Below are 12,588 nucleotides of genomic sequence, written 5' to 3' on the forward strand. Positions count from 1 at the left end.
ATGATGAGAAGTCTAGACTACAAGGAACTGGAAATCCCAGTGTCCCTGTCAGCATTTCACCTGGAGTGTCCTCTGGGCCTGTACTGGGGCTTTGACAGCAGAGGCCGGTGTCTCCTGTCCTGGTGGGATGCAGCACCTGCAGAGGGCATCTCTGGCTTTCGACCATGACCGACTGGGGAATGACACTGCCCTGGCTCAAAAGTTTAACAGTGCTTGGTGACTTTCCAGAGAGTTAGCACATACAGCAGTTAAAAACAGGATGATGGCTTGCTGTCTTTGGGGGATTCAGTGACATTTTAGCTATAATTCCTGCTCATGAGGCCTGCTCCCTTACTGCTGACCTAGAGTGTGAAAAGGAGGCAGAGTTGCTCAACCTCACATCCCACCCACCTTCACACCAAGCACCCCAATTTATTATAGGTCTTGTATGGCTGAGTGTATGTTTTTATGTGCTGTTGTAAAACCCGCAGTTGGCAAGTATTCCCTGTGACTGTACCATGTGGGTGGACAGGTTTCCATCGTGTTGTCTACATCTCTGCAGACACCTCTGCCAATCTTGTCCATACCCCAGCAGCCAGCCAGGCCCACACTGAAATGACACTTGCACAGCAGTGCTGTCAAGAAAGACTTAGGCTCTGTGCAGACCACTGCATTCCTGGAAATCTTGTATATAGAAGGTGGGCAGAATCTCTGAAGGTCCATTGCTCTCTGCTTCAAGTAAATGCCGAATGATCTTGGACAGCTAAGGGGAGACTGAAAAAGACACGTAAGCCGGGCGTGGTGGTGCATGCCTTTAATCCCAGCACTCGGGAGGCAGAGGCATGTGGATCTCTGTGACTTCCAGGACAGCTGGGGCTACAGGGAGACCCTGTCTCAAAAAGACCAAAAAAAAAAAAAAAAAGACGTTAGTGAGATCTAGTACAGCATAAGATGACCCCATCACTTTATCAGCTTTGTATAAAAAGCAATATTGGGTACAGCAGTATAGGTATACCCTCCATAGGCCATTATTATTTCCATGAGCTGTCCTGCCTCTGCATCTTGGGTGCTGCTGCTGCTATGGGTCCATTGCACATCTCCCTACCACTGAGGAACTCTGCTGGGCCAGCTTGTACTGTTTGCCTAGCCGTGCCTGCTGCTGGAACCAGGTCCCTGGTTCTAACAGGCTGCAGGCCAGCATTGAGGGGCCTGGCTTTTCTTCAGTCACACCTGCCTGATGAAAGGACCCCAGGCTGGTGAGAAGTCTCCACCCCATATATTTCCTCATAGGGAAGAGATGTATACCTCACAGACTGGGAGGGTGGGGAGGGAACCACCCCTTGAACAAACTAATCTTTACCTGCACTGTTTTTTATATAACACTTGTGTCTCTTGTGAATTTTTGCCACATTTGCCTTTGAGGGACCTGGACAGGCTACTTTGTCTGCTTTGCCTTTGTTCTCCTCTCTTTTGATCGCTTTAGCACTTTATGAGCCAGATTTACATGCCAGTCCAGATCCCTCACCTCTGCCAGAGCATCTCCCAGCCTTGTAGGGATCACATCCCTCTGTGGGACTCAGCAAAGCCGGTGACGTCCCAAAGCAGTCCTGAGGTCCGTGCTGAATCAGCCTCTCAAGTGTCCTGCGAGACGCTCTTTGATTGCTTGTTTGAAAGTCCTTCCCAGTTGAAGCAGTCAGGTGCTGAGTGTCACCTGACAGTCGTGGTTTGTCGCTGTCACCATTACCGCCCATCTCCCTGCCGGCACCACAGATCTTTCCCTTCCAGTGCGTTGGAGGTCAGATCTGAGGGGTGTTTCAGCACTTCTGCCCCACTCTTGCCCCTCTCTGTCTGGTTCCTCCCCATGGGCTCCAAGTGTTTGGGCTTGTTAGCATGGAGCTAGTGTGGACCCTCCCTCCACCCTGCCAGCTGTGAGAGCCAGCTTTTCCATCTCATCCTCCCTTTCCCTGGCTTTTCTGCCAAACCAGAGGCTAATGTGAAGATGGCATTCGTACAGCTTTTCCCTGGTCTGATTCCTCCCTTACCAGGGTGTGCTGGATAGCATTAGTGTCAACTTGACACACCTGGGTTGAGGGAGCCTCAATTTGGGAATTTCCTTCATTGGACTGGCCTGTGGCCATGTGCATGGGGCACCTTCTTGTTTGTTGAGTGATGTAGGAGGGCCCAGCCCACTGTGGGTGGTGCCACCCCTTAGCTGGTGGACCTGTCTTGCATAAGAAAGCAGGCTAGCGGGGGCGGGGCAGGGGAGCAAACCAGTAAGCAGCATTCCTCCATGGCCTGTGCTCCAGCTCCTGCCTCCAGGTTCCTGCCCTGAGTTCCTACCTTGAGCTAGTGGATGAACTGTGACCCGGGGATATGTAAGCTAAATAAACCCTTTCCTCCTCAAGTTGGTAGTGGTCAGAGTGTTTTGTCACAGCAGTAAAGAAACAAACTAGGACACAGGGTAAACTTGTTCTGGCAGATAGCTCAGTCTGTCACATGCCTCAGTTCTCAGAGCAAGGGTTACACAATGCCTTCTTACAGTCCTGTTGTATACATTGTACAATATTGTTTTGGGTGCTTGTGATATATTCTCCAGTCCATTAGCTGTTTAGGGGGGTGGGTCTCATATGTGTGGCAGCTGCCATTTATCAAGAGGGTGTGTCATCCCGTACCACATAGAGGAAGATGGTGTTGGATGGAACCTGGTGGTATACATGCTAGGCATATGCTCTACCACTAAACTTCTCCCTACCCTGAGAAATGCAGTTGTGATGTAAAATGTGTTAATTTCAGCAGTATTTACTCCATTCCCCACAAAAGAACAGTTCGCACCAATTCTGACTGTGTGGTACTTGTTACAGGGGTCAGTTCATTCTGCCACAGGGTGATGTAGGTATGTCACTGTAAACAGCAAGACCATGGAGTTGTCACATGGATGGAGGCCCTGTTAGTAAATTCAGGCTTTGTCCTCTTCTCACACTGTCTTAGCACAGCACCACGACTATGTCCCTAATTGACCCTAACCCATGGCACATGCTTAGGGTGGGAAAGATGCCTCCACTTTCCTCCTTTTCCTCTTTGATTTCTTTTCCACCTGAACAGTGAAGGATCTGCCAAAGGAGACCAGAGCTCTGCCTCTGAGTTCTGCCACTGGATTTCTAGTGAGGGCTGCCTGCCAGACTAGCTCCCCTTGGGCTCAGATCTCTACCTCTCTGGCAGGTTCTGCCAGGTTTGTCTTGCACAGGAGGTACAAATGCTGTACCAGGAACAAATGTCAGCTTTGTGATTTGTGTTATTTTAAACTTCAGAAAATGAAGTGAAATATGACACCAGTAACAATGAAGAGGAGGAGGAGGGAGAGAGATTTGACTTTGACAGTGGAGATGAAGTTCCAGAAGCAGATCGGCAAGCCCCGCCTCCCCACATGACAAGAGGAGCCGAAGCAGGTGATGAGTGCCCTGGCCAGGCCGCCCTGTGTTCCTGCTGCCCTGTGTCCTGCAGGAGGCTCCCTGATCTCTCCCTGCCTGCAGGACCATGGCAGCTTTCGCCCCTGCACCAGAATCTGAGCTAGAATGTAAGGAGGACAGGTTAGGCTCCTCCTCTCAGAGGCTCAGGGCCTGCTCCAGGAAGAGTCAAGTGTCTGAGTTACTCACCTCATGGCAGTCAGGAAGCAGAGCAAGAGTGAGAGGGGAGGGCTGAGGAGCCCTTCAAAGACCCACACAAACCCCAAGATCTCTTCCTCCAGCCCGGCCACACCCCTGAGTAGCCCATTCATCTATGAGCTCATCAGTGATGATTAATCCATCCTTGAGGTCAGCTTCCTCTACATCCAGTCAGTGCCTTGTCGCACCACCTGCTGGAGACCAAGCCTTCAGCCCGCAAGACTTGTCCATGGAACTTTCACATTTGAGCGTCACAGGGACAGTTTCAAGGGCAGAGGCTTCAGGCTCTTGGGATGCAGCTGAGCCAGCCACACTGTTTGGGCTGAGTTTCCTTGTATCATTTTCCCTGTTTTCATTTGTACTGCCCCAACCTTCTGTTTACATTTTGGAGACAAAGGTATTGCTGTTTTCTAGTGGAAATATCTTGTCAATTCATCATCACACTGCATAAAATGAAAGCAGAATGCCCTTGGGGTGACTGAACTGTATGAGCATGTTTTCCGCTCACTAGCAAAGCAGACTGCTTAGACCCAGGTGTGGGCCACTGTGGGCCATGATCAAGGACCAGCCTCACTCTCTCTGTCCCCAGCCAAATATCCGTGTGGTTCTCTGGCTCCTTCCATTCAATAACTGTCTGGCACCTCCAGGGAGGGTCTCTCCCACCTGTGCTCAGAGGTGACTCCAGGCATCCCTTCCATAGTATACATGTCAACCCAGGCTTCACAGCCACCTGTCGTAATCTGGGAACACTGAGGGTCCTAAAGTTGGTAGGATGAGAGGTTCCCATGCCCCTGCTATAGCCAGTAGGACTGTGTACCTTTGACACTATTTCTTACAAATGCTCTTCCGTTCTTCAGGAAATGGAACTGGAGCAGAAACCACCCCAGTGTCAGAACCTGCCAAACTCATGGTCCCAACAAAAGTGAACCCGTATTCAGTCATCGACATCACACCATTCCAGGAGGAGCAGCCACCATCCCCAGATGCAAATACAGAGGAAGAAGGTGTGGGCCTGCGTGTGCCCAGTGGGTACTCAGTACCTGTGCCCTGTGGCTATGCTGTGCCGTCCAACCTGCCACTGCTGCTGCCTGCCTACTCTAGCCCTGTCATCATCCGGACAGAGTCTGTAGAGGATGAAGGTACATGCCTCTCCTATGGCCATTTGGGCACAGTGAAGGGCTATCTGAGTCTGCTGTGTGTTCTGGAGTCTCTGGCCTCTGCACCAGGGAGAACTTAGGTGGCCTAGTCCTGGCCCGCCTTGCCTTCTTCACTACACATCACTGTTCTGGAGTGTGGCTGTGATTGTGTGTCCTGTCACCTGCTAACCCCGTGCTCACAACAAGGTCTGTGCAATGCTGTCTGTGGTTCCAGGGCTTAGAGCCATGTTTATTATGATGGACTTTTATCATTGGGTCTCATTTGATGGTAAAAAAAGGCAACTTGTTTTAAATCATATCAAATTATTTTCAGATAAAGTAACTTTAAATGATTTCCTACTCTTTACAACAATTAAATTAAAGAAAGAAAATTGCTTTAAAATTAAGGTACACAATCCCCCCCCATCCTGCCCCAGTACTGGAGTTTGAACTCTGTACATGCTAGGCAAGTCCTCTGCAGTGAGCCCTATCTACAGCCCTCTTTTGACTAATTATTTTGAGACGAGGTCTTGCTAAGTTGCCCAGGTTGGCCTTGGACGCACCAAGAACTCATGATCCTCCTATCTCAGCTGCTCCAAGTAGGTAGGATAATACGTCTATTCCCCTGTGCCTGGCTTATGAACACATTTCCTTGGACTGCAAAGGCCCTTGGTCTTTAGATGGTTGCTTCTCTATGTTACACAATATAGACGGCACTGTGGATCATGGTAAAGTCTCTGGATTATGGTCAGTTTCTACAAGAAAACATCCTCAGAACCTTTCTGTCCTTTCCAGTATTGAAACACAGCTTCCTTTAAAAAGTATTTTCTCAGTTTTTACTAACTGGAAAGGAAAGAACCCTTACAGAATCAGAATTCTGCCTCTGTTTAAGAAGAGTGTCTCACACCTGGGAATTCATACACCCTAAATGCTAAGCAGAGATGCCCTGCTCAATGCTGGCAGGGTTTATGTCCTGTACCACTGTGCTCCCCAGTGCTGTTCTGGGATACATGTCCTCACCAGCCCCCTCAGGAGAGTCAAGAGACTTCAGGCGGAAGAGAGGGAATTTTAATTCACACCAGTGGACTGACACCCAACCACTCCGTAATGGTGCCAGCCCTTGCTCAAGTTTTTGGGGACATTTATACTCATATATGAGGGTTACAACAAAAGGCAACTAGCACATATGTGATAATTAAGTGGCTTCCAGGTTACATAAGGTCACAAAGGTTATGGAATGTAGCAGTTTTGGAAAACAAAGACTTCAATCCTGGGTAACCACAGGGGGCGAGGAAGGTTCCTACCTCCCCCATTCCCCTTTCAGGGTCCAAAGTCCTTAGCAACCATTCAAAGTTCTTAGCAACCATCCAAAGGGTTTCATTACTATCACACTGCAAGAGCTTTTAGCAACTCTACACTCATACTCCCTAACACTTGCAGTCCAGCCAGATCTAGGAGGCCTGGATCTGTGAAGAGCTGGATATCCATAAGTCCAGTTTCCTGGAGAAGAGCACTAGTCTTTACTGGCCAGAAAAACCCGGGTGCCCAGCATTCCACGCATGCTCACCTGACCCCTCCAGATCCTGCCTGGTGTTTTGAAGGAGACCTACTTTGCATCTCACTTCCCCAAAGCAGAAACCTGAGTGGAGAAACGTGGTGGTGGGCATGGGAAAGCATCCACCACAGTTAGTCGTTCAGTCAGATCGGGAGGCCTCTGCCCCTTCTCTGGGATCTGGGGGTGGGGATGCTACCTCACCATGGCCATGTCCTGGGAAGCTCAGCCAGCCCATGCCTGGTGCACTGCCAACCAGGTCTCACACTCTGCAGCTATGTGCACTGTTCAGCATCTAGCTATGTGGTTGCAGCCCACATGGCCAAGACACCAGTGTCCTCGTGGCTCAGTTCTCTGCACTGGTTGCACTGGGCTCAACCTCCTGGGCTTTGTCTACCTGTTGAACGACTGAAAAGTTTTAGGACTTGTTGCTTACCCATAAAATGAATCCCTTTCTGGAGGCTCCGTGTGGACAGCATTGTCAGCTTAGGAATACAGCCTGAGGTTGTCCACTCACCTTCCCCCAGGGGTTCCCAGTACTCTGTTGCTGTGCAGGGACATAGTCCACTGGAGGATGGGAGATCACACACATAACACATGTGCCAGATCTTACAGCACCATCTCTGAGCTAGAGGATCTCTGATAGCTCATCAAGCTGCTCCTTGACAGTTTGCCTGTTTGTGCACCCCCACACAGTGTGTGTGGAGCCTGCAGGACAGCCTTCGTCACAAGCTCGGCATGTGTATACCCGAACCAGAGATGGGAAGAAAATGCCAGGCAGACCTGAGATTGCCTGATCAGGCTGTATTGGGGCGGGGGGGGGGGGGGGGGAAATGCAAACCCAAGAGGGCCTGGTTAGGCTCTGTGTGTGTGTGGGGGGGGGGGGGGGGGGGGCGGTAAGTGCAGATCTCAGAGTGCCTGGATGGGGAGGGGTGTTAAGTGCAGACCCAAGAGTGCCTGGTTAGGCTCTGTGTGTGTGGCGGGGGTGTTGAGTGCAGGCCTGAGAGTACCTGGATGGGCTCTGTGTGTGTGTGTGTGGGGGGGGGGTAAATGCAGACCCAAGAGTGCCTGGTCAGGCATGGGTGGCAACTGTTAAGTGCAGACCCAAGACTGCCTGGACGCGCTCTCTGTGTGGGGGTGATGTTTGGCTGTCACACTTCGCTGTTTCTCTTCACTGTCTTGGGTTTCCTAGGCAGATGTGCCTGCAGGTAAGTCAGGTAGTAACTTCCCATGGAAACTCAGAATTGGAAGGGTGCTGTGTTAGCGTTTTGTTACTCAATAGAATGCCTGACAGAACAGTGCAAAGAAAGGAGAGATTTACTTTGGCTTATGGTTCCAGCAGGTTCAGTCTGTGGTCACAGGTCACTGACTGCATTGCTGTGGGCTTATTGGTTAGGCAGAACAAACATCATAAAGCAGTAGAAGGGTTCAAGGCAGGTGGAGGGGGGAGAGGGAGAGAGAGAGAGAGATAGAAAGAGAGAGAGAAACGATGTAGAGCCTTCCTAGTTCAGTCACCTCTCAGTGATTGGATCCCTTAAGCTGGGGACCCCACCTTCTATAAAATGAGCCCTTGGGACGCTCCAGACCCACTGATCTGTGTGTCTGTATTGATTCTGTCCATGTCACAGACGGGAATCTCATGTTCTCTCATAATCCTATTTTGAATTCATTTTATCTAAGAGCTGAACATTTTCCAATCTGTCAGTCAGCTTATCATCTTTGTAGTAGCGTGAACCCATTGACGAGAAAGAGAAATAGAGAATTATTCAAGGGTTAAAAATCAACTGCACAAACATTTTTGTCAGGCACAAAATAATGTCATTTTTTTTTTCTCTTGGCAGAAGCAGGAGACGTTGCAGAAGATGGCCAGCGTCGTTCCCTGAGTTCTGAGGACCCTCCACACAGGTGTGTGTTAACTTGATGTTAAGCTTTCAGTCTGTTTTTCCTTTAATGTTGGACTCATTCATTGGGCCTTCATGCCACCTGAGCTCCAGGCAGTCCCTCCCTTGGCCCTCCCAGGGGCCACAGCCTCCCTTTTACCCAGCTTGTTGGTCACCCAGAGTCCCCTCCCTAGGTACCCAGAACCATGTCTTCTTTCAGGCGTCAGGCTTTCACACCAGCATGACTGGGGCTGACGTTAATACGTCTTGTCTCTCTTTCAGTCCTAAAGAATCCTAGACTTAAAACCCTTGAGAAACCACTGGAATTTCAAGAGGCGCTCGTTTGACCAGGATTTTCCCTTGGGGAAATGCAGAATTAGGCAAAAAAGCAGACTCATTAAGATCCTTTGCCACAAACTGCAGTTCTGTGCATGGTTAAAAGTTAGTTTTCAGTGGGCGTGGTGGTGCACACCTTGGAGCCCAGCTCTTGGGAGGCAGAGGCAGGCAGATCTCTGTGAGTTTAAGGCCAACCTGGTCTATGTAGTGAGTTCCAGGTCAACTGGGGCTACAGGAAGACCCTGTCTTAAAAAGTACCCCCTCCCCCAAAAAAGTTAGTTTTTACCAGGTGTGGTGATGATTCCTACAGTCCCCCCAGTAGTCTGAGGCAGGAGGATTGTGAGTTCTAGTCTAGCATCAGCTGCATAGTGAGACCCTGTTTCCCCTAAGCAAAACCAGGACTGGGAGGATGATGGATCAGTGCATAAAGTCTTGCCATGCAAGTATGAGGACCCAAGTTCAATCCCGAGCACCCACATAAAAGCCAAGCTCAGGGTGCAAGCCTATAGTCCCAACATCAGGGAGTGGAGACTGGGGCTTGCTGGCCAGCCAGTTTAGCTCAATCAGTGAGCTAGTGGTAAGATATCTCAAATACTAAGGTGGAGCCGGGGCATGGTCATGCATGCCTTTGATCGTAGCACTCCGAAGCTGAGGCAGGTGGATCTCTGAGATCAAGGCCAGCCTTGTCTGCATAGTGAGTTCTCCAGGCTAATTGGGGCTATAGGGAGACCCTGTCTCAAAAAAAACAAAAAAACAAAAAAACATGGAGCGTGATGGAATAAGACACCTCGTACCCACACTCAAATGTACATGTATACATACAAACACACACACACACCACCACCACCAATGGGTAAAAAAGTAACTGTCCAGATGTGATTTGAAACTTTAACAAGTGGAAGACCCTCTCCCTTCTCTGTATGATTCACCCCTCCGCTGAGTACAGGACCATTTCCGAAATGCCCTGTGCACACATCTGTGTATGTCTGCTGTATGCTTCATACTCCGCCCCTGCCTCCTGCCCACCAAACACAGGACTGTTTTCTAACTGAGCCTTGTGTGCACATCCTTGGGTGTCTGCTGTACCCTCCCCCACCACGTCCTAACTCTACCCCTCCACGTCTCACTTTCTGCTCTTTCTTCAGTTCCCCATAGTCAGCCTGCTGAGACCTCACAGGGTTGATTCACAGGTTGTCTAGTGAATCCTTTCTTGTCATCCTCCAAAGAAAATGTCACAGTGGCTTCTCATTGTCCAAGGCAGAATCCAAGTCCCTGTCTGACTGTGGCTGTGGATGGCCCTGTGTGGAGGGAGAAGAGGCTGACGCCTTGCACAGTCAGCCTGGCATGTGTGTGATGTTAGGGTTAGACAAATCAGCCTCAGCCTATGAGTCAGGATGACACCCCTGACACTGTGGGTGGGGTGGCTGGTAGAAATGTGTGTAAATTCCAACCTGGGATTCTTGTAGTTTTGTCTGGGAAGATCTACAGCAGACATTAAGTAGTATGCATACAACATGGGTGCTGTGGGTCACTTAGCCCCCCTTCCCCATGGTTGATAGTCTTCTCCATGTTCCCAGTTCATGGTCTCTTTCCTTCCAGTGATGATCAAGGTGGCCAAGAAGGCAATGCCCTGGCCCGATGGGTGGCAGATCCCGCCAACACAGCATGGATGGAAAGTAAGTACCACTGTCACAGGGCCTGTAGGTCTGCCAGAAGATGGCAAGTAGACTCTACTGCTATGACCTCATGTGGAGTGGTTAGCACTAACTCCAGTAGCTCTTATCTGGTGATAATGACTTGATCTTTTATTATATTGGTATACCAGATTTAGTTTGGAAAAATAAATGAAAAACTATTATAGAAGGAATTACATAACATAGTAGTTTTAAGCTTTCTTTTAACAAGAATGTCTTCATTTACATACCAAATATTATGGATATATAAGTTTACAAAAGTAAAAACACTTGACTCTTTCAAACATGAAAACTAGTTGAGTAAGGTAGGGGTTCTGGGTAAGAAAATAATAATAAAAAAGCCCATGATTAATGAAAGGAAATATTTATAACTTATTTAAATGAGAATTAGTATTATTTTATCATTCAGGAATATACCAAGTGAAGCATTAACTGTCAGAAGCCATTAAAAAACCTCTTAATTAGAAATTGATAGGTAGAGAGCGGGAGGGAGCGAGCAGCGCGGATGGAGGAAAGCACCTAGGCACAGATGGAATTCTCAGCGGGATACAGATTTATTTCTCACGGGGCACCTTTCCCTCGGGGAAGGGAAAGATGTTGGTGGAGGGAAAGATGTCAGGGAAGGGAAGGGAAGGGAGGGGAGGGGAGGGGAGGGAAGGGAAGAGGCCATATTTCAACCACTGCTGATCCAAACGTTAGCAATTCTAGCGCGGTCAGGGGTTCACCGCTCCCCAAAGAAAGGGGGCAATTAGAAGAGGGGAAGACGTCGTTTTAGAAGATGAAAACCAAAGCAAGGGTATTTTTGGTATCGTTTTAATCACAAAATAGCACGAATGCGGTCTGTGCCTGCGTGCTACCCAGCGTCGATTAGAATACCACTGAACGCTAGTTTGAAATTATCAGCTAAGTTCCCTTTTCCAGGCTCCAAAGTCTGTAGGTCCCTGTGGGGGAGGGGGGGGGGTGCTGCTATTTGGAACCCTAACAGAAATGTTCACTTACTTGGGAGTACTAGATTGTCTGTCTGTTGAAGATGAATCCCATCCAGCATCTCTGAAGTCCATAGGGATGAGTTCTCAGATGAAGTGGCCACATGTGAATCTCCTGGAGTTTTGTAGTATAGGAGCAGGTTAGACGTACGTGGACACAGTCTTTTTCCTCCAGTTGAATGAAGTGTTTGATGTGATGTCCCTTCTTTCAGTTGATGAAATCATCTTTCTCCCCCATAACCAGGAAGAGTCTGCAACTAATTCTGAATTTTAGTCATTATGTTTAAAAGTTCTTGCTTTTCCATTTCTTTTAGGTTTTCGAATTTGGTAGCATATAGGTTTTTAAAGTATTCCCTTATGAAAAAAAATTAAAAAAATAATGATTAAAAAACAATAATTAGTAGATGTGAAAAAAAAATATCAACATCACATTAAAAAAAAAAAAGTTCTTGCTTTTCAAAGCCAATTAATACTTAAAAAAACCCTGTTTTCTTGGTTTTTAAACACAGAATCAAGCAGGAATTTTACCTCAGGGTATTGAATTTTGACTGTAAAAATTTAGTTTTTTTTTTAAAAAATACTATTTATCTGTATGAGTGTGTTGCCTGCATGTGTGTAAGTGCGCCTGTCTCTTAAAATTAATTTATATACTCAAGCAGTAGGAACCACATTGTAAAACCAGAATTGAGATAAGGATCAAGAGGTAACATCCTGACCAGAAGTATATAATTAAATACCTTAACCTTTTTTTTAAACAAAAAATTTTTTTAACTATTTAAACTTAAAATCTCACGTTAATTTTCTGAAAAAGAGCTAGAATCATTAGTCTCCTTTGTTTCTCCAAATTAGCCACATTGATTTCATATCCTCAGATGGCACACCGGACATGTGACCAAGCTAACCTAGTCTGTTGGAATTGGGCTCTTTTCCCTTAAAATTTTAGCTTTACTGTGAGCCCAAAGGAGGTTGAGCTAATTTAACAACCCTAGTTTACTTGAGTACTTACTTATAAGCCAGTTTGATATCAAGTAACTTATTTTTAAAACAAAAGCTCATGTAGACAGTGCATACACATGCAATTATATGTAAGATAGATTTAAAAAAAATTTTTTTTTATACAATTAAAGTTACAGTTTTAGCAATATACAAAATATTACAGTAATTCAGATTTTTTGGCATAATTACAGATTTGATAAATACATTTTATATCTCATAATAGCGATGAGGATTATACAAAAGCTATTAAAACAATTATGAGAATAAATTCTATCGTCACTTAAGTATCTAAAGCTATTTTCCTTTGCGTTCTTCCAGAATGATTTGTTCTTATTCTTTACCTTAATTTGAGGGACTTCAAGAAGAT

General features: G+C 47.2%; 1 protein-coding gene across 2 annotated transcripts in view; it reads left to right on the forward strand.

The window, feature by feature from the left end:
* Nucleotides 1-12,588, forward strand: part of Arhgef10 (Rho guanine nucleotide exchange factor 10) — a gene marked incomplete in the record, with an annotated part of 130,988 nt that overhangs the window by 18,110 nt on the left and 100,290 nt on the right. For both annotated transcript variants that reach the window (XM_017797486.2, XM_017797485.2), the window contains 4 exon segments: nt 3,288-3,425; nt 4,499-4,780; nt 8,171-8,234; nt 10,145-10,221. In XM_017797486.2, the coding sequence (XP_017652975.1) occupies nt 3,288-3,425; nt 4,499-4,780; nt 8,171-8,234; nt 10,145-10,221 (561 nt within the window).

The sequence above is a fragment of the Nannospalax galili genome, unplaced genomic scaffold (assembly GCF_000622305.1).
Source record: "Nannospalax galili isolate Female #2095 unplaced genomic scaffold, S.galili_v1.0 scaffold134, whole genome shotgun sequence".
Lineage (NCBI taxonomy): Eukaryota > Metazoa > Chordata > Mammalia > Rodentia > Spalacidae > Nannospalax > Nannospalax galili.